The sequence below is a fragment of the Orbicella faveolata genome, unplaced genomic scaffold (assembly GCF_042242905.1).
Source record: "Orbicella faveolata isolate gen_17 unplaced genomic scaffold, um_ofav_v1 contig_13, whole genome shotgun sequence".
NCBI classification, from domain to species: Eukaryota; Metazoa; Cnidaria; class Anthozoa; order Scleractinia; family Merulinidae; genus Orbicella; species Orbicella faveolata.
The window spans coordinates 22287909-22308718 of NW_028301540.1; the positions used below are offsets into that span (position 1 = coordinate 22287909).

A 20810-nucleotide genomic window follows, 5' to 3' on the forward strand; every position below is an offset into this window, starting at 1 on the left:
TTTTGTTGTTGCAATCACCCATCCCCCCTCAACAGTCAAGTGGTTCAGCCCTTACCTGGAGTGAAATGCTTGACACAGACAAGGTTTCATATTAAACCTGTTTTCGTCAACAGATGTATTGGACTGACCTGGTCTAAGCTAAAGAAGGGAAATTGTGCTTCCATTGATCCTTGCCAACCAAGTCCCTGTGCACCTGATGAAAAGTGAGTGTATTCAACATAACATTAGATGCTAGCTTGTTGCATTAGATCTGTTGTTTGCTTTGAGATAACTGCTGAAGAAATACCGCCTTTGACATTTCAAAAGAAATAACTTAGCACAATAACGGGCTCGGAATTGCGAATACTTTTTATACATTCATCCTACAGTTAAAATTTTATGTTGCGAAGATTTTACGATGTTTTCCTTTTATGCCATGTTGAAAATTCATTTTAAATTGAAGTCAACGTAATAGAAAAACACCAGGGAGGCGATCCTTAGCAAAAAGCGATCGATCATGGCTAAGATTGGGAAAGACTGAGATGGATAACAAGAATTTAATCGAAGCTAAAATTCGCGTTGTGTCCATGAGCAGTTTTTTTTCTATTGTGCATTACTATAGAGATGATCGACAGGCTTTTATTTCCGAATGGACTTTAACTTCCAGTTCAGAATGACAGCATTTGGCAGACGGAAAAGTCAAATGAATGAATGAAAGAACAAATAAACGTCTTTTAACGTGGCTAAGAAGAGGGATCCCTCTGTAATGGGGGACACCCAACTAAGAATAAAGAGAACTATGATGCTAGTGTACATGGACGATAACAGGGTTAGGTCGACTCAGTTCTGTTACCATTTTTCTTCCAGGTGTATTGTTGAAAGGAAGACTTGTCTCTCTATTTATGATCCCTGCAACCAGTACTACTGTGGTAAGCAAACAGCAGATTAGCTTAAAACTATATCATCATTTTAGCTACTGCAAGGGAGATTTGTCAATTTAATATTTGTCTCTGTATTCACAGTCTCTGAAGGAAAATACTGTAGTGATCTTCAGTTGGACCCAGTCTGCGACTCGGACAACAATCAACACCCAAACCTCTGCTCGTTGCAGTTCAACCGCAAGAGCCTGGCGTACAGAGGTTTCTGTAAGGTTAGTTAAGTAGCGATTGCGCATGAACTGCGATCCCTCGGTGTAACAACGGACGCAAGTTTTGTCAAGACTGCTGTTGAGTGCCTTCCCAAGTTGGAAGCTAAGAGACTTTACCAATACATTGTTGAGTGATTAGTGTGTGAAGAGAGATGACCGTTTATCAAAGCTATTAAATAGAGAGCAGCTTTATGTTAAATCTTATTCAGTTGGTTGACGGAGATTTTGAAAGCGTTCAAATTGACACTCTGTTCACTTTATAGAAATTAACCTGACGTTTAAGCGGATGCGTTTCGTGTCGTTGCGAGGTACTGACTTTCATTTGATTTTTGTTTAACAGGATGAATGCAAACCACCCTCCCCACCCGTATGCGGCATAAATGGAGAGACATACTCCAGTACATGCGCAGCTCATTCAGCCAGAGTCATAGTTGATTATCAAGGGCCGTGCAAAGCTGTTGGAGGCGGATATGGTGAGTGTCAGCTGCCATTCAACGTTTTTTAACGTTACTTAAACTCCCAAGGTTTACTGATTGAGCTCCAAGTTACTGATTGAGCCCTCGATCATCGAAAATGGGGCTGATAAAGATCTTCTTTCCCCTTATTGTGCTCATATATTTTCAATCAGTCAGGTGTGAGGAGTAGGAAAAATAACCTTCAAGAAAAGTTACAGTAATATTCTTGAAAATTCCCAGAACTGGCACATGACGTGTTCGACCATACTGTAAATCAATTGGACAATTTGAAAATTTTTTCAGACAATGACAGACTGCCATTTCCAGCACTATGACGGAAAACAAAATTAACTGAAATCGGCAGTGAAGGCGAATAAAATATTTGATCTTCTGAATAACTGTTGTCTTTACCTTTGGAGTGCGAGAAACAGTAACAAGCTGGTAAAAAAAAATATAGATAACACTCCTTAGTAATCTTACACATGTAGCTATTGATATCGGAACAGCTTTGTGAAACCAAGCCGTCAACGTGGCTGTAGAAATGCTATAGTGTCTTGATATTGTTTCAAGGTGCCTTGTAGTTCATCGTTCAAATTCCTAAGGTCTCTTGCAATGCTCTTTTAACATTCATCGAACGAAGGAATCATTAACTTGAAATAGAGTCAATCATCGGAAATTCGTGGAGTAGGACAAACAGGTTATTAAGGATAATTTTATTACTGACTGGGCAGAAGTAAGTGGATTTATTTTTTTCCCCAGACGATGAGCAAGTGTGTGAGAATGTCACGTGTCCAGCGCTGAAACCGCCTCACTGCAAAGGAATTATTCCACCAGGGGCTTGCTGTGCACACTGCGGTAAGCAAAACTCTGCATGATCTTAACTGGTAACTGTTCTGTAACATAATGTACCTGTCTTCATGGTCTTAGCATTGTAAGAATGTCGCACTTACAGGGTTTGTTTTGAGTCGTCACGCAAGGTTGCGGTGTTGCGTGACGAGGCGAGTGCGTTAACAAATTTCATTCTATTCTCGACTCATCTCGTTCTTCTACCTTATATAAACAACAGCTTCACAATTAAACAGTGGCTTGTTTGTCTTACAGCCGCGGAAGTTCGAATTTTGTACATTCTGAAACAGCTGGCAAGAAACCGAGAAGGCTTCAGTAGACACGAGTCTGTCACGCTGGAGGAAGTATTCCGGGTTCTACGGCGGCACATCTCCACTGTAAGCATAAGTCTTGTTGCTTAGTAACGTTCATATCGATAACCGCAAACTTCGTTAGAATCGCTTGCGCGCGTGGGTTTAGATCTGTTGCGAGGGCAGAAGAAAAGTCTCCAGCACTCTCCAGATGTCTCTCGGGTCGTGTCTGAATATATGATTAAATAAAGGTAATTGATATCAGTCCGGTTTAGTTTAATTAATATTTTTTATTATTATTCCATTAGACCGAGTGTGATCTGTTCGGTTACCACAGCCTCGAGCGCGACATAGTGGTGTTTGTGATGGCCGTCACACACAAGCCGACAAAACTTCAGGTTTGATTAGCCGTGTTCTTTTTGCTTTAATTGTACCCAATTAGCTTTTTTCAGTCGCATGATTGCCAGCTTTCAATCCTTTGAAGTTATTAGCTTCTATCCGTCTTTCCTTTCTTCACTGTCAAGGTAGAAAGCACGTTTGGTTTATTTTACTCAGTGGTCGAATATGTCTTCCTTCTTTAGGTAGGTAAAGTCTGCATGCGAGCCAAGTGGCCCATCAGGCCGGAGCTTATCCCGGTTTCTGTAGCATGAAGCGACTAGGAGTATTTCTACTCCCCCCTGGATGGGATGCTAGTTCATCGCAGGGTTACCCCCAGCATTAAGTTCGCCGGTACCCATTTATACACCTGGGTGGAGAGAGGCACTGTGAGAGTAAAGTGTCTTGCCCAAGAACACAACACAATGTCCCCGGCCAGGGCTCGAACCCGGACCGCTCGATACGGAGACGAGCGCACTAACCATGAGGCCACCGCGCCTCCCTTCTTTAAGTCGATAAATAAAATGTTTCTGTTTTAACATTTGTTGAGCTGAAATTTAAAATTAGGTAGATGATAAAAACTACTGTTGAAATAGCTCGGGCTGGAAGGCTAATTCGCCATGTCAGTTTCAGGGTTTTTTAACGCCCACACATGTACACTGTGTACCTATTTTTTAACGCTGGGTATCCTTTGCTGTGTCTCCATAGGTGGAAGCTTGTAATCGTGAAGCTCAAAAGATTGAGGCGTTTATTAACACAGCAACTCCATCGTTTACATCAGACATTGTGCTGTCAGCACTCAAGGGAGCACGGTCACGTGTGCCCTCGTTATCAAGTAAACCGGACAAACCGGTTACCGGCCCTCGTCACAGTAAAGGGAGTCGGGTGAACAATGCACTTATCGCTACATTACTTCCTATCATAATGTTACCAGTTATGCTTCGAACAGGTAGAAGTTAACAGTTGATGTACCCGAGAGTAGTATTTTTATGTCCGTGCGATGAAATTATGAATGTATAGAGATAAATTATTGTATTTTTGGAGGTAAAATTTTCAGACACGAAAGGCGGTGGACGTGGTTGTTTTAGTGCATACCCTGCATTGAAGTGTACCGTACCGCTGATATACTCGATCATGTTTGTTTTACAATGGTTTTGCGGATGGTTTTGTCAGGCAATAAACTTGTCACGTTGCCTTATCGGCTGTGACGTTTGAAAAGCCAGTAGAAAGTTGCCAAAAAAAAGCAACAAAAAAACAAACAAAAAAAAACCGGTCAAACCGGTGCGGCTCGTTCACTTCATTGACTGGTATGGACTAGTCGGGGTTCTTCGCATTCGTCCTTTGAGTCGTCACACAACGCCTATCTTACAGTGCAAGGGAGCGTTGTGTGACAACAGGAGTAACGTTTGCGAAGTTTACTGCGCTTTGCAAAAAGTGTTAGTAGTCAATGGCAAGGAAATTTGAGATTGTCAGTTGGCCAATTGTTGTACTGTAACGTGAATTTCAGTCGCCTCATGTTGGGAGGTGGGTGAGATTCTTGTTGTCAACAGAAATTAACGTAACCGAAAGGAACCAAGTTTCACCACTGTATATTTTTTTAATCTCACTAAATATTCAAGACCTACGTTTTTTTTTTACTATCACATAATGAGAAACGAAAAGTTATCCCGCATGATTGACGGTTTTGAGAGAGAGCGTTCACGACCCTGCAAAACTTTCAATTATTTGGGCCAACAGTGGAGAAGTGTAAAATTAAAATAAGACATAAGAATGTTCTTATTTTTCTGATTTCTTACCTTCTGAAAGAAAACACCAGATTTTAAAAAGCGAGGTGACGAGAAAGAAACATATCTATACTCACCTCTCAAAACGTAAACTAACTTTAGAAGTTTCCTGTTTTGTTACCGTTTGTGTCTAATTTTTTTTTGTAAAGAGACACCACAGAGTACTATTAATAATAATATAAAACTCTTGTTAATTGGAGGCATTCCTTGAAAAAAAAATGTTGACATTGAACTCTAGAAGTTTTTGTTATCGAGTTAAGCATCATGAAATGAACTGTATTAACTCACTTATAACTTTGTTGTCGTGTTTCAAAGGCAGAAATCTCTTAAAACTAATGGTGAATTGTCATGGGATGTTCACCGAAGATTTGATTCTCGACTTGTCTCGCAATCTTCCTTTGTGTGACGTACACGTGATAGGTCAGAGAATCGAAACGTTTTTGTTACTGTATACTCCAAGCACGTTCACTCCAAATGTTCGATTAATATAAAATACGTTATATTTATTTTATACGTAAGAAAATACCGTTAAAATTACAGGTACCTCTGTTTACAAAAAAAATGCATCTTGTATATAATATTGTCAACTGAGATATAAATGACAAAGTCTGTAAATATATAAAAACAATTGGTTTATAAAAAAAAACCCCTTAGATACAAGCATTAAAAACGCGTTTTGTAGAGTCTTGGAGTTGTGTCTTTTCTAAGCTAAAAAGATTGTATGACTGTATAATTGTGGTTTTTGTTAATTCGATTTCTAGTGCGGCTAACTGCCACGTGTCAACTTTTTTCCTTCGTTTACGGTCGCTCGAAAGAGATGTGGGAGACTCTGTCATTTCGTCACTGGGTGCTGAAAAACTCTTGAAGATCTTTGATCCACGCTGTAAGGCTCCTACCGGGTCCGGTGCTCTGAAAATACACAAAATTACGAACTTGACTGACATTCACCGCGTGCCAGATTAACTTCAAGATTTTAAATCCGTACGCGTATGTCAGGGTTCCAGATAAATTTTCAGAGTATGGTGCCAATGAGGAATTCCAACGGGTCAATTTCCAATGCTCCCACCAAATCATCATAAATTTTCTATTAATTTGTCGGGTCACGTTGCTGACCTCGTCGGGTTTTTGACCTGAGACCCCTTGTTTATCTGGAACACTGGTATGTACCTGCAAGTTATGTATTCCCGTTTCGTCAGAGCTTCCCTCTACTCGTAGAAGCTGGACATTTCCCTGTTCAGTGGAGTACCTGGGATCCACTTTTAAAGTACAGACGATTTTACCACTCCTTCCCAGCATCACTCGGATACGGCCGTGACTTGGTTCCCAGTCCATCGCGTGACTGAACAAAAACAAGGGAATAGGCCAGTTGCGATATATTAAAACAAAAGAAATCACATCAGGTTGAAGGATGAATAGTTACTTTCTCTAGTTTAAATCGGATCCGAGCAATGATAGAATTTTATTATGTCGAAAATGGCCTGTATACTGTCACTGAATGCATTCAAGGGATACAGTGAGAGAACAGACTTCTTTCATTACGCTGTAATTTGCGAGAGATGCGACAACTCGATGTCGATGTAGCACTTCCAGGAAATCCTTCTTGTGTGTTTGATCAACTTTTAGCGCGCGCAACCAAAAATCAATCAAAGATGTTGCACGCATTGGTGTTGCGCCATCACGGAAGAAATTCTATAACTCGTATCACGGGCTTATCATTTGCGTCCCTGTTGGCATATCAGTGAAAAAGAACCCCATGAAGCAAACTAAGAAGCCATCCAAAGCGCATTCCTCGGCCCACAAAATCAACGTTTATTTTTCAATAATAAAGTCGGCTATGATCTCATTATTAAAGCTGGTTTTTACATAAGAATAACTCATACAAGCAGACGCAGTAAAATGTGGACAGTTAGAAAAAAATTTCTGACAAAAAGCGCTTCCTAAGAGCACCTTACTGAGGCTGCGTGGCCTGCTCACACGCATGCGCAGTCATTTTATTTATTCATTGGTTTCTATTTGTGAATTGTTCGTATAGTGCTCAGTATATTGCCGCATTACAGCTTCTCTGTTGTGCGGACTTGTCGCTACGTGCAAACCACACACTACTACCTTAAAGTTTTGGATTAAGAATCTCTTATTGTCGTCTCTGCGCTATTGGCAGGTTAAAAGCGTTCGAGGGGCCGGGTGGCTAACACGTGTAGCAATCTAGCATATAGATCAGAATTGTTTAAACTTCAGGAAAGGAACCAGTCTGTTTTATACGCACATGTCGAGATGAAAAGAACAAAAGTGATAAATTGCCTTAATTTTGGAGTTCTGAACAACAGAGCACTTTGTACAACTTGAATCTATTATTTCAGATTATTTCTATTGTTTCTTAAGGTAATTCCCCTGAAATAAAACTGCACATAGATTTTTGTTAAAACTTTGTCCAAGGAATATTTATCATATGAGAACTTTAATTATAAAATAAAAAAGGGGGTGCCCATGCTCGTTAAGGAGCAGTGAGGCATTGAAAATGTCCCATTTTAGCGTTATTTAATGCTTATTACAAGAACGCATTCCAAGTTATTGTAAACTCTTTGTGAGCCCAGACTCATGAAAACACGCCACAAACTAGTCAAGACTTGTGTCGGACACAAATAAACTTTTTAAGTTTGATTTTGACAGACAGCTGAATCCTTGTTAAAATATTTGAACCAAATTGCTTGCCACGGCTATCAAACTGTGAGCTATAGCTATTTTTCAACTGACAGAACTCAATATTAAGGCAAATCCGCCATGTTTTCAATGTGCGCGTGCACGAACGCGCGCTAATGACGCCACAAATTATGCGCAGTAAGGATGCGCAATGCAAATGAGGAATCACCTTAAGGTAATTCCTCTGAAATAAAAGTGACAATAGATTTTTGTTCAAACTTTGTCCACTGAATATTTGTCATATGATAACTTCAATTTTGAAATAAAAAAGGGGAGTGCCCATGCTCATTAAGGAGCAGTGAGGCATTGAAAATGCCCCATTTTGGCATTATTTAATGTTTATTATAAAAACGCATTCCCAGTAATTGTAAAATCTTTGTGAGCCCAGACTCATAAGAAAACGCATTAAACTACAGTCAATACATTGTGTCGGACACAACTAAACATTTTAAGTTTGATTCAGACAAAAAGCTAAATCCTTGATTAAAATTTGAACTAAATTTCTTGACGTGGTTACCGACTGCAAAATAGAAAAGACCACAGTGTATCTGCTATTTTTCGTATTTATTAAATTTTCAGCAATAGAATTTAGATCAGTCTTTTCTCACGCGAAGCTTATGATTAGTTGATTACAATGACTGGAAAAAAAATTGGGGTGCCCGTGCTTGTTGGTGAGCTAGAGCCATTTTTCAACTGAAAGAGCTCAATATCAAGGCAAATCCGTCATGTTTTCAATATGCGCGTGCACGAGCGCGCGCCAATGATGCCATAAATTATGCGCAGTAAGGATGCGCAATGCAAATGTGAGGAATGACCTTGCAAATAATATAGAATAAGAGGTTAAATATCGAAAAGTGGCATTTTCTAAAAGTGTCTCAAGTGTCACAAATATTTTGCAGTTTGATAGCCGTGGCAAGCAATTTGGTTCCAAGCAAATTGGTACTTTTGTCGCTCATTGTGGGTTCCCGGTCTCCTCTGCTTTGACTTACATTGCATTGTGCTCATATTAAAGCTTGCCCTCGTGCATGGCATTGTACCAGTCGGGTGTTTGCACGCGCACATTGAAAACATGGCGGGTTTGCCTTGATATTGAGTTCTGTCAGTTGAAAAATGGCTATAGCTCACTAACGAGCTCGGGCATTCCAATTTTTTTTCAGTCATTTTAATCAACTAATCATTAGCTTTGCGTGAGAAAAGACTGATCTGATTTCTGTTTTTGAAAATTGAATAAATAAGGAAAATAGCTAAATACTTCTTTCTAAATACATGTTATTTACATTAGATACTCCATAACTACGTTTCCTCATTTTGAATGATTGAGCGGCGAACGTTGAAGATGGAGAAAAGCGCGTCGCCTACCCAAAAGCCATGTAATAACGATGAGTTACTGACCCTGAAACACCCTGTACCTTACTGTGTGCAAGGAGGGGAGAAGGGAGAGGGAATGAAGGCCCAAGAGTATGGAGAGTAATTCCACCCCGTAAGACAAAATAGCACAATACCTGGATGCTTTGAGTGTTACGATATATTTAGTTATTTTGTTTTACTATAAAGGGGCACAAAATAACCTTCAGTGGAAAGCTAGGATTACAGCTTCCTTAAGTGAATGAACGTAACATTAAAGTGGCCAAACTAGTAGACTAAAACAGAACAAAACAGAACATGGGGGTAGTCAAGACGGATAACGGGAGGGGAACCTTAAATTCAAAAGAACCACTAATCGTTGCTCAGATCTTTCCAAGCGACTAATTTTGTTCCTAAAAGCCAGAATACCTGAGAAATGTCTTTTTTTAAATAACAGCAAATAAACATTCAATTTCTTTTATAATGAAATCCTTCTCAAAGTGCCCACTCACTTTGTCTGTAATTCTTCCACTTCTCTGATCAGGCCTCGCTGGTTTCTAAAGCGTCTTTTAACTTGAAGAACAAACGCCACAACGTCTTCGCTATCAACAGCTTCACTAACAAGATCGTCGATATTCAGCGAGTCCAAGTTGACCTGCGGGCGACAAGAGATATAATATGCTTGCTCCGTGAGCGGGCAAGAGGAACCAAATCCTGCGCTGTGATTGGCTACCCAGGCGGCCAAGATGGCGCTATCATTTCCCGCTGTGAAGAAAATGGTATCTTCTATGGCAAATACTAGATCTTTTATTGACCGAGCTTGTTCATTCAAGACAGCTGGAGAGTGGAGATTGGCCTCGATCTTTTTTTTTTTTTTTTGCGCGATTATGGACCTCATCCATATTGACCTCACGCTTGGTCAATAACTCGTATGTCTTTTCGTCTAGCTTTCCACTCAAAGAGCAGCCTAATTTTAGACACCATTACATTTCACGGTTCGCGCATTTTCGGCTAAACGAAATGCATGGAGTTTTTCAAATATAGAACTCTGAATCAGTTTCCAAGCACATGACACGCTTGATCTTCTGGCTCAAAATGATAGAGACTAGTTAGTCTGCTTAAACAAAAGATGTTTGGACGCTAAACCAATGGGTAACAGTCTCTCTAGTGTCCTTCAGATACGTTATCCTTTCAGAGTAAGGTCTGCTCCAGGAAAATTCCAAACTTCCTTACCTTCGCTTCTGCAAACACAGGACGTATCCCTCCTTCGAGTCTAAACTTTATGGTGAGAATCAGGGGGGCTTCCGCTTGATCAGTAGCCTGATCTCCTGGTCTAGCGTCATTTGGTATCTCTAAGACGACAGAGTCACCGTCAACACTTTGTACATTGACGCCTCCAAGATTAGCGTACAGTTGTACAGCGGCGGCCAGCCTTGAAACCGATAAAAAACACTCCTTCAGGGAAATAATGGTTAAACAGTGGGAAACTACAAAAGAAAAAAAGAAAAAAAGAAAGGGCGAAAGAAAGAAAGATAGAAAGAAAGAAAGAAAGGAGAAAGAAAGAAAGAAAGAAAGAAAGAAAGAAAGAAAGAAAGAAAGAAAGAAAGAAAGAAAGAAAGAAAGAAAGAAAGAAAGAAAGAAAGAAAGAAAGAAAGAAAGAAAGAAAGGAAAGGGGAGGAAGGAAGGAAAGAAAATGTTGTTATTTAATTACCATTCTCGTTTTTTCTGTTCGTGTTCGTCACAATCTTGATTGAGCACTGTTTGTATCTTCAGTTCCTCTTGCAGTTCATTAACACACTCCTCCAGACGGATCACCTCGGCCTGCAGTAGTCCCTTGCAGTGTTCAAGGCTAGAGATGGCCGCCTCACACTGCTGGATAGCCAAGTCGGCTTCTAACTGTCAAAACAAGCACGTCATCAACAGAGCTTGTGTTAAAAGTACAATTAGCCAATCAGAGCTCGGTTTACAAAGTATGTAGTGGAAAGCGTCGGAAATTCTGCGTAAATTACTCCATAAAAATATGTTTTGCTTTTCGAAACTGATTGCGAAAAAAAATCAGTCTGCAGCGTTCAAAAAAGTCGTGTCTCATAGCCCGGGGGTAGTGAACAACTTTCGGGCTAGTGTATCATAGTTACAGCTTTCCACTACAAATGCAAGGCAAAAACTTGGTTTTCTTTACACCCTAACTCGTGGCTCTGATTAGTTCTCATACATATATTGATGACTTCACTTGCCATAGCGATAGAACTTTTACTTATTTGGGAAACAGAAAAATTCCTTAAGATCTTACTGACAACCTCACAGAACACAACACTTCAAATAGAGCCAAGGAATACATCGCAAGCAGATTGCTACTTGGGGTAAAGTTAGACACTCACTTGAGTTTTACTGAACACATAGATGACATTTGTAAAAAAGTGTCACGACGTATTGCGGTGCTGAAGAAGATTAAGCGTAACTTGCCTCTCGCTGAGCGTAAGCTTTATTTCAACGCCTTGATCAAGCCGATAATGCTGGATGGCTCGTGTGCATGGTGCACTGCGTCAGAAGAGAACGTTAACCGCGTATCCAAGCTGCAAAAGCGAGCAGCTCGAGTAATCCTGGATGCGGATATCGGTGAAAGAAGCGAGATGCTTCTCAGACGACTTGATTGGCTGCCACTTAAGGAAGAATTAAACCTTCGAACGAACCTTCGGGCGAACTTTCCAAGCCAATGGAGCAAAACTATGGAACAGCATCCCTTTAGACATTCCCAAGAAAGACTCCATTGGCTCCTTTAAATCTTCTGTTAGAAAATATTTTCTGTCCAAAAACTCTTAGCTTAGTTTTTAGTTGTGCATATCTAGATTTAGATTTTTAAAATTTTTAACTTTTATCATATCTTTAAATTTTTAGCTGTATTCTATTTTGTAATTTTTATTATCTTTTTAGTGTAAATAGTTTTTAATTTTTAACTTAGGATAGAGGGCCACTGGTTCGTCAATTTTTTACTGTTATGTGTTACCCTCTGTAAATAAAGTTGTTACTTACTTACTTACTTACTTACTTACTTACTTACTTACTTACTTACTTATTTACTGCAGAACAGAAAAGTGCTATCAGAGTGGCGATCAGAAAATATATTCCTAATGGGATTCTTTGCAGTTCATAGGATGTTTCAAGTCAGCTTTTTTTAAACGGTTTTCTATACTGCATATAGCATAGCCAGCCCAGATATAAGCTTGCTAGTGATTGATAAGTCCAGCTAAATCCCCTCTAACCTGGATTTTACAGTACAAGGCACTGTGCTGTTTTGGTTAGGAGCTGCAGCGTTGGGGCGACGGTGGGGCGGGGGTTGGGGAGAGAAGTTAATATCATAGGTGGGTATTTTGCGTCTGGGGGATTTTCTTAGGAGTTTACATCGACGGTATGCAAAGTTGTTTTTATTTTAATACCTGTTTTGCTTTCACTTCGTCAATTGATTCTTCCTCATTTTCCTGGAAAAAAGGAAGAAACGAGTCATAAACGTAAAGCAGATTGAAGTCATTCGCACAAGACTTAAACGAGAAACACAATCATTGAGATTTCATTTCCTATCTTTTCATAGTTATAGCAACTTTGTTGATACTCATTGGATCATTTACCCCTAAAACGCGAAGAAAAATGTTCAAGATCTCGCTTCCATTCAAAATCCAAGACGAAGAATTTGGTTCTTAAGTTGTGGTTTGAACACTATTTATTTCAAGATCATCGTTCACACAGACCTAACTTTACACAGCATTTAACCAGTCTCCTTTCTTAGAGATCGAAAATCAAAGACGTTTCAGAGATATTTCAAACCTCTGCGGTGTGCTAATTACAACCGGAAGTTTGGTCAAATGTTTTTCCGGGAAAATTTCACTTCCGGTTTCAGCACATGTCGCACCAGAAACTGTCAGCAATCTTTGTTACGTAATATTCTGGCTAGGAAATCTGTAAAATTTAAATTACCAAAACGCCAAAAGGATGGAAGTTATCAAATGAAAATACCGTGAGGCCTGTGAGTAGAATTTCGAAAAGTGTTTGTTCTTGCCAAGACAAGTCTTTTCTTTGTCACCTCACCAGCATGTCGTCTTCTGCTCACACAACGTGAGGCAAGGAAATACGGTGCACACAACCTGTGTACCAATGACATTTGAGCGCGAACAATTAGAAGGATCAAGGAATGCAGAGGAGGTTATCAGATACTTTGAACCAGAACAAAAATCTAAAACAACACTCGTGATTGGAAGATCACGCAAAGCGAGGGTTATTATTGACACGACCTTCTAAAGCCCTCGAGCGTATTTCGCTGCGGTTTTAGACTTCGCTTACCAAGAAAGCCATTCTAAGCACAGATGCCATGTAAGGCAATCAAAAATCAAGGCAAGTATTAACGAATCCGTAGTTCTCCACTTGTCGGGACTTGAGTGGTGGTTTCAGTTGTAATTTGGACGTCGCCTAACAGCTTGCTTTAATTGATTTGCTCATCTTTTACAGACAGGAGTGTTTGTGCAAGTGAACAGTGTAATTTCTGCAATTTTCCGAGAAACTATCTACCAATAAGTTGCGACTGTAATTTCAAGTTCTCGATCACAGAAAGCATCAGAGACGCTGCTCTCTTCGTTTTACAAACTACACGACGTGTCGAAAATCGTGTGTGCTTGGAACGCTTTGCGTAAACGCAGCGAAGAATATGAGCTGGAGACGAGATCAGGATCACTTATCAAGAGTTTTGGAAGAAGAGCTCAAATGCCCGGTGTGTCTGGAGGAATTCGTGGAACCTAAAAGTCTGAGTTGTTCTCACACAGTCTGCAAAGATTGCTTAAGCAGCATTGCGCAGCATACCGACTGGAATGCTCGAAATCCGCATCAATCCTACGTGCGTTGCCCCACCTGCCGCGTTAACACTGAAATTGATTTTCCGGGGGGGATCGACAAGCTGCCAACAAATTACATCGTGACCACTCTGATTTCTGGAAAAGGTAGAATCAAAGAAGTCAAGGAGGTGGAAGATCGTCTTAATAAGTGCAAACAGGCTTTGCAAGTCAGACAGGATTTGTTGACTAAGATGATTGACTTATCAGAGAGTGTTGGACACCGAAGACAGCAAGTTGAAGGTGATATTCGGCAAACTGCGGAAAGGATAGTGCAGATGGTAAGAGCCAGTGAGGAAGAACTCATACAGGAAGTTAATTTGGCTGTGGCCAGGCAGCAGCGAGGACTAAAACAGCAACGGGAAGTGATGCAGAATTTGATTGCTTATGCGAATGACATGATCAAAAGTGTTGAGCAACAGATCAATTCACTTCCCACAAGGAAGGTTATTGAGGAAAAACCTTCCATTTTGTCTCAGCTAACAGACATTGATGCCATAGGGTTGGCACTTGAAATACCAGGAATGGATTCCATTGCATTTATCCCAAACATGAGTATTACTGAAAGTGAAGAGTTCACAAAGCTGGGAAAACTTGTCGTTGGCAGTAACCAAGACCCCGATGGTTCTACCACTAGCTTGACTGTAGCAGATTACTCACAGGATCAAATACAAACCCATGCTTTTGGAATGGCTGGCAGTGATGGAGGTGAGTTCAATCTGCCGTGGGGTGTGGCCATACGTGACGATGGCTGTATTGCTGTGGCTGATCACGCAAACAGTCGTATCCAGATTTTTGATCATCAAGGCACCTTTCTCCATGTTTTGACAAGTGATGAATTGGGGAGGATTCGCCTTCCGACCGGGATTGATTTTGATCTAGATCATAACCTCGTCACTTTCGATGGTGAAAGTCGCAAGGTAAAAATTCTTGATTCAGCAGGCCGCCTGATTAGGAACATGAGCAGTTCAATTGAACTTGGCAGCAGAGTGGAAGGTATATCAATTGACATACAGGGACGTATAATCATTACAGACTCATCAAATGGACGTGTGCTGGTTTTCCATCACAGTGGGCATTTATGCCTTGAATTTGGTGGGAGTGGAAAAAACAAGCTAGAACGACCATCGTCTGCAGTGTTTCATCAGGGCCGCTTTATTGTTTCTGACACCTTCAATCACTGCCTTAAGGTGTATAATCGTCATGGTGTCTTACTGCAACAGATTGGAAGGCCTGGAAGAGAACCTGGACAATTCCGACAGCCAAGAGGATTGACGGTGGATTTGGCAGGTAACATACTTGTGTGTGACTCTGGAAATCATCGAGTTCAGATCCTTGACTGCGATGGAAACTTTGTAAGAAGCTTTGATTGCTTTGGTAGTGGGGCTGACAACTTTTGTTTGCCATATGCCGTTGCAGTTGGAAAGCAGGGAGAAGTGGTTGTGTCTGACTGCAACAACCATTGTATTCAGATTTTCAGATTTCCACTCCTACATGTAGAAACCAATTCAGAGTAAAGTGACTGGCAGTGTGACTTCATTTGAAAAACTAACTTTAAAAGGGGTTAAAATATAACAACATCAAATAGGCCATTTTCGCATTTTTGGTATTGCACTGGAACTAGCTTGCAATGGAGGCTCGTGTGGAGGAATACCAGCAAAAAGAGATAAATGGTGTTTACATTAGACACGACTCCCCGCATTAGACTTGGTTGCAAGCTAGTTCAAGTCCATTACCAAGAATATGAATGTGGCCTATTGTGTCATTCAAAACAAATGATTCAGATGAATCAAGACTATCTGGGGGCTAGTTTTCTTTAGCTTTTAATTGAATTAAGTTGAAAAGGCAGTTATTTAGATTACTGTAATCGCATAATTACTTGTTAATATTTTATATTATCCAAATGAACTATTAATCTGGATAGTGTCAAAACTAATATTTTGAACTTGATCTCAGCAGAAATAATTAAGTAAATAAACCAAATAGGAATGACTGACCACGATATTCACATGAGGTTAAGAAGATCCCTCTGTGAGTTCCGCACACATCCAATATTATACTGATGTTTTAGAGATTATCAAGATCTTCAAATACATGTTTACATATCCTGCATTACAATCATCATTACCCCGTAAGCTAGGACTACTTTACTGACCATTTGGAAGGAATGGTTTTCCAAAACATCCTTTTTGACTTGCCAATTGCAATCAGCCTATGACTTTGACCATAACTGTCCAATTACTTCTGGATTGGCCTTAGCCAGATTGGTGTCCAAGCATCTGTTGTATGCCAAATTTTTAAAGAGAAGTGCTTTATTTTTCACCTGTTGGTTTACAAATTGTTCATTTGAGCCAACCCTATTGCACATTTTGGACACCAACTTTTCAAATCTTGACCAAAAGCCTGTTTCTGGATGAAGCAAGACATATTTGGGTTAAGGAAGCAACATACAGGGCTTGAAAAAAAGAACTTGAATTCCAGCTTGCCCTTGGGACAAGTAGCTCAAAAATTTTGCTTGGCCTAGGAAAGTCTTAGTTTGTTCTTTTAATGATTTAGTTGGCAGATAACTTGATTGATCCCTTGCCCATCAGGCAAGTGAGAATGTAAATTTACTTGCTCAGAAGGAAAATCTGCTTGTCTGGGACAATGGGGCGGCACTTTTTTCGAGCCCTGTAACATAGAAAAATATACTCTTTCTTTGGCATCTAGTTAACTATTATTTCAGGGCCTGTTTCAGCCTGTTAGACTTAATTTGAAAATCACCTAGTAAGAAAGGGTATGCTTTAACAGCTATAGGTCTATAACTTTATAGGAACACAGGACTGACATGAGCTCTTGACGTAATGATGCCCTAAGCGAAGAGAATTTGAAATAATGATGTGATTTTCCTCTCTTTTTCTTGCATTCTCATTTTCATCAAGTTATTCGAACATGTAAAGGTTTGGGACAACTTGATTAAAAGCTGTGAAAACACTTGCCTGCTGCTCACGTTTCCACAGCATTTAATGTTCTCCGATTCTTTTCCTCGTGTTTCTACATAACTCAATAGAAACACAGAAAATGTTTCCTATTTATTGTTAAATTTGTAATGACAGTGGTGCTACAGTACCTTTTCCTGTACTTTGCCAACAAACTGCTCTGACTTCTCCTTCAGCATCTCGTACTTGCTTTTCTGAAAACAGTCAAGTAGTGTCAGTGATGTAATGACAATGCTGTTTTCTGATGGTATGTATATTTATTAGCATAACCTCATGATGAAAACTTGTAGTCAGATTTGCTGCACAGTATCAATGAGACATTTCTATTGACATTTTATGTTCTATGTTCACCAGGCTGTCCACTTGGTTATTGTTATAACAAGAAGACTCTCATTTGTTGATTTCTATGAATTTTGATAAGTGGTTGACAGATTTCTAGTTTAACAGCTGTTAGTCTACAAAACAATTAAGTTAGTCATTGTTAATTATTACATGACTGAGTTAGTTTGGAGTATTTGAGAAGGCACTGTCCTGAATGATTCCACAACACCACTCTTGAAGGCTTTCTAGCAGTGTTTTTGTTTACTTATCTAAATGAAACACATTAGTTCCAACTTTCTTTACTGTTTTTTTGAAAATTATGTCAGACATGTGTAAATGCTGTGTCAGCACTCAAACAGAAAAATAAATTGAGTTATAACACTTTCATTTATTTAAATGTAGCATTTCTCTGCTAATTTTAAAATCTGAGCTAAAAAAGTATACACAGTCTGGTTGAAACTATTTATTCTAATCCTGAAAGGTTTAGGGGAAATTATTCTTGATGACACTAAATCAAGTGACTAGGTGATAATTTTATTAAAATGTGAATGTATAAATGCATGCGTTTATTATCTTTTCAGAGGTCTCAGTAGGAACCAGTTACTGGCAATTTCTTTTAGTTACTCTTTAAAAGCAAATTCATCTAAATTTGCTGTATATTTTCCCTGAAATTAATACCATGTACAGGAAAAATTGAACCCCTATTAGCTGTCTACTTTGCACTTTGTGCCATGTGCTTTGTGCTCATGTACCTTGTCTTTGGTGGCGGCAATTCTCTGTTCCAAAAACTCAAGCTTTTCCTTCAAAACTTTGTGTTCTAAAGAATTAATTTACAAATACCTTCATTGTAAATTAGTATTCATGTGGTGCAAAACTATGCATTGTCTAGGCAGTTATTTGTAATTAGAAGTGAACAGTTTTTGGAGAAAAGAGCTCTTGCTAAATTGCAGGCTTAAATGTACAGGTAAGATGTGTATTAATATTTACTGATAACTAGAGTATACTAGGTATCTCAGTTGAAGTTGGATTCATAAGGAAACAAACTCAGGGGCTAATTATATAACAACCAACTGTTCAATGTATTAAACAAATAAAAATTATTTTCTAAAATGTTTCTTCCCATTTGAATTAATCTTTCATGTTGCAAATGTCGATCTGTAGATAGATCAATGACTATGTAGTGATTATATTTTACTAAGCACTTGGTTTCTGTGTTCTGTCATATGACTGAAGGAATATGGGGATTTGTTAAAAATTAAAACTGTTTAATTGTTATGCAGAGTGTGTCAAACGAGAGACAAACCCAGGAACAAAATGTCCTGGATGCAAAACAAGTCTGGATTCTAATCTTGCGTAAAGGTTATTTAAGATGGGACATCTTATCAAAAATGTGTTTTGCAAATGTTAATTTAGTAAAGTTCAAAACAAATATTAGCCTTTTAATGGAGACCGCAATTTAAACCCAATCAAAACAACTGACAGCTGCGTGACTTGTTTGCAAAGAATGAGACAAAAAGTACTGCATGATATATATTATGAGCTTACTGGTGCAGAGAGTTTCAGCCAAGTCATCAATCTTTGTCTCCAGCTCCTCAATCATCTGTTTGTCTTTCTTACTTTCATTCCCAGTTGCATTTGCTTGATGTTCTGAAATAGAAAACATCAGGGGGGAAGCGCAACAGGTAATGTACAGTGTATTGACTGATTAGAAGGGCTTAAGCTGAAAAATTATTTCAAATATTGTATGTTGCAATCACAACATGATTAGGGTTTAATGCTGATCCAATAAGTTAGGCTTATGGCACCGTATTAGAGATATATCCCCTTCTTACAGCTGCTGTAACAAGTTTATAACTACACGAATTGTAATGGTATGGCATTGTATAAATTTTATACATGTACCATGCCGTAGAAAATACAACCAATCAACAGGCAGGAAAGCCATTGTATGCTTGATGGTACAGTATTATGCCCAACCTTCCCATGGTGCGGCTGCTAATGTATTAATTTTTCTTTGGCTTGGTAATGCTTTCTTGTGCTAGAACACACTGTAAATACATAAACAATAGCCTCCATTTGAAGTGAAAATATGCTCGGATATTTGTCCTTGGACATTATCTGTTCCGAGAAGTGCACAGTTTTCCTTGAGCTATGCTCTCGGAAAACTGTGAGCTTTAAGGAACAGATAATGCTCAAGGACAAATATCCGAGCATATTTTCCCACCAAAATGAAATGGAGGCTATTGTGTTTATTTTCCTATAAATATTTTGAAAATTGGGGAATATCACTTGGATATTCCCCATTTTTAGCTGGGGAATATTTAGTCACATGACATGTTTAGACCAACTGCGCATAAACGGAAATATTTGTTGAATTATAACATGGAATATCCTACTTGAACTCATATTTTCTTGAGAAAATACAAGCAAGTCACGGTATACTTCACTGGAAAGTGTTGTATAACTAGTATTTAACTATAGACACAAGTGTTTTGCTGGAGTATATACACAACACATAAAAAATCATACAAAACCACATGTAGAACCAGAGTAGCATACTTTCCAAGTTCTCACTAGTGAGGATATTGATGACATCATTTCCCACTCTAATATGGTTGATTGCTCAAAAATTTAGTTTGTCATAATAATAATAAAAAAAGAAAATTATGTGGCTTGAAGGTATAAATTTTTATTTTCTCGGTTAATTCAGATACAAATTCTGTAAAATTTTGTAAGTTTTAATATCAGATAGCCTACCTTTCTTTTGTATGTTGTCAGGTGAAGACCAGTTTTCTTTTGCTACATTTTCCAGGAAACGGGATTGGGTTTGTAACCTTATCAACATAGTCTTTAAACTTACAAGATGATTCTGCGTAGATAATGGCAAAACATAATCAGTTCATTGACAAATAACTGCAAAAAAGCAACTCAATTTTAAAAAAAGTAAGTTGCTTGGGGTAAATTGAGTAAACATTTTTGAAATATAATAATAATGCAGCTAAAAGGTAACAGGTGCCTGGTTATTCAATGTGAATCAGTTGCTCATAAGAGGGTTAAGTCCTAACCTCAGCTGAATTTATCTAAAACCAAGGTAAAAGTCATCTGTGCATTAGTTTTGTGTGCAACTTACAGAAAAATTGTCTTCAATCTCAATCAGAAACTTAGTCAAAGTGTTTTAATGACAAGAAGAAAAGTCTGATAATAATCGATAATCTACACTTAACCTTCAGATATCGATTGTTATCGATTACTGGCTTGTTGATTGCCTTGAAACAGTGGTCTGCAGTCAGCAGTCCATAGTAACTGAAACAGGGAAACGATCCTTTACCTTGTGCTTTTGGAACTGTAGTTCATGATTTCCATCCACAGCATTGCAGAACTCAAGAGATTTGATGTTTCTGCTGTGGTTTGAGATATCTTGAAAAATCCTGACGACAGCACAAAAGATGAAGAATACAAAAGCAAAAACCGACACAACGTAGAATGATTTTTTGAAGGTGTACTATATTTCGCCTGATGAACACCGTAAATCAAACCCAATATAATTGCATGAAATAGAAACTTATAACACAGTATTAAGCGCCAGAAAAGTAAGATAAGAAAGATGGTTTTCCTTTTGACGCATTACCTTTCAAGATCTTCAACTTGGGATGCCATGTTTTTCCGTTCAAAACAGACCGCCAAAATGAATGAGACCGCATTTGACTTAGTCAGCGGTTC

General features: G+C 38.9%; 3 protein-coding genes across 8 annotated transcripts in view; 2 read left to right on the forward strand and 1 right to left on the reverse strand.

Annotated features, from left to right (window-relative positions):
• The window catches only part of LOC110068928 (reversion-inducing cysteine-rich protein with Kazal motifs-like), a 38053-nt gene extending 32494 nt beyond the window's left edge, over positions 1-5559 (forward strand). For all 5 annotated transcript variants that reach the window (XM_089285093.1, XM_089285094.1, XM_089285095.1 and 2 more), the window contains 8 exons: positions 114-203; positions 847-908; positions 1002-1129; positions 1467-1599; positions 2341-2436; positions 2683-2804; positions 3026-3115; positions 3801-5559. In XM_089285093.1, the coding sequence (XP_089141219.1) occupies positions 114-203; positions 847-908; positions 1002-1129; positions 1467-1599; positions 2341-2436; positions 2683-2804; positions 3026-3115; positions 3801-4052 (973 nt within the window). In that variant the 3' untranslated portion in view covers positions 4053-5559. The remainder of the gene's footprint in view (positions 1-113; positions 204-846; positions 909-1001; positions 1130-1466; positions 1600-2340; positions 2437-2682; positions 2805-3025; positions 3116-3800) is intronic.
• On the reverse strand, positions 5354-20762 carry LOC110068914 (uncharacterized). 2 transcript variants are annotated; one of them, XM_089285097.1, is made up of 12 exons: positions 20719-20762; positions 20419-20518; positions 19848-19959; positions 18636-18737; positions 17843-17907; positions 16901-16963; positions 12352-12393; positions 10629-10813; positions 10151-10349; positions 9430-9572; positions 6044-6215; positions 5354-5785 (listed from the first exon to the last, which is right to left on the reverse strand). In XM_089285097.1, the coding sequence occupies exons 1-12, from the start codon at positions 20745-20747 to the stop codon at positions 5717-5719; spliced, it is 1281 nt and encodes a 426-aa protein (XP_089141223.1). In that variant the 5' UTR covers positions 20748-20762; the 3' UTR covers positions 5354-5716. The 2 variants fall into 2 exon arrangements, with proteins under 2 accessions (XP_089141223.1, XP_020631993.2); XM_020776334.2 differs by having other exon boundaries at positions 5354-6215.
• On the forward strand, positions 12888-18200 carry LOC110068933 (E3 ubiquitin-protein ligase TRIM32-like). Its single transcript, XM_020776354.2, has one exon. It carries the CDS (start codon positions 13611-13613, stop codon positions 15306-15308), a length of 1698 nt encoding a protein of 565 aa, XP_020632013.2. The 5' UTR covers positions 12888-13610; the 3' UTR covers positions 15309-18200.
• Positions 20763-20810: the final 48 nt, after the last annotated feature.

Coding starts and splice junctions, on each gene's coding strand:
- LOC110068914 (XM_020776334.2), bottom strand. CDS start 20,747: ATGGCATCCCAAGTTGAAGATCTTGAAAG. Junction 17,908..18,635: donor GGCTGAAACTCTCTGCACCA/GTAAGCTCATAA, acceptor TTAATTCTTTAG/AACACAAAGTTTTGAAGGAA. Junction 10,814..12,351: donor ACGAAGTGAAAGCAAAACAG/GTATTAAAATAA, acceptor TTGTTTTGACAG/TTAGAAGCCGACTTGGCTAT.
- LOC110068933 (XM_020776354.2), top strand. CDS start 13,611: ATGAGCTGGAGACGAGATCAGGATCACTTATCAAGAGTTTTGGAAGAA.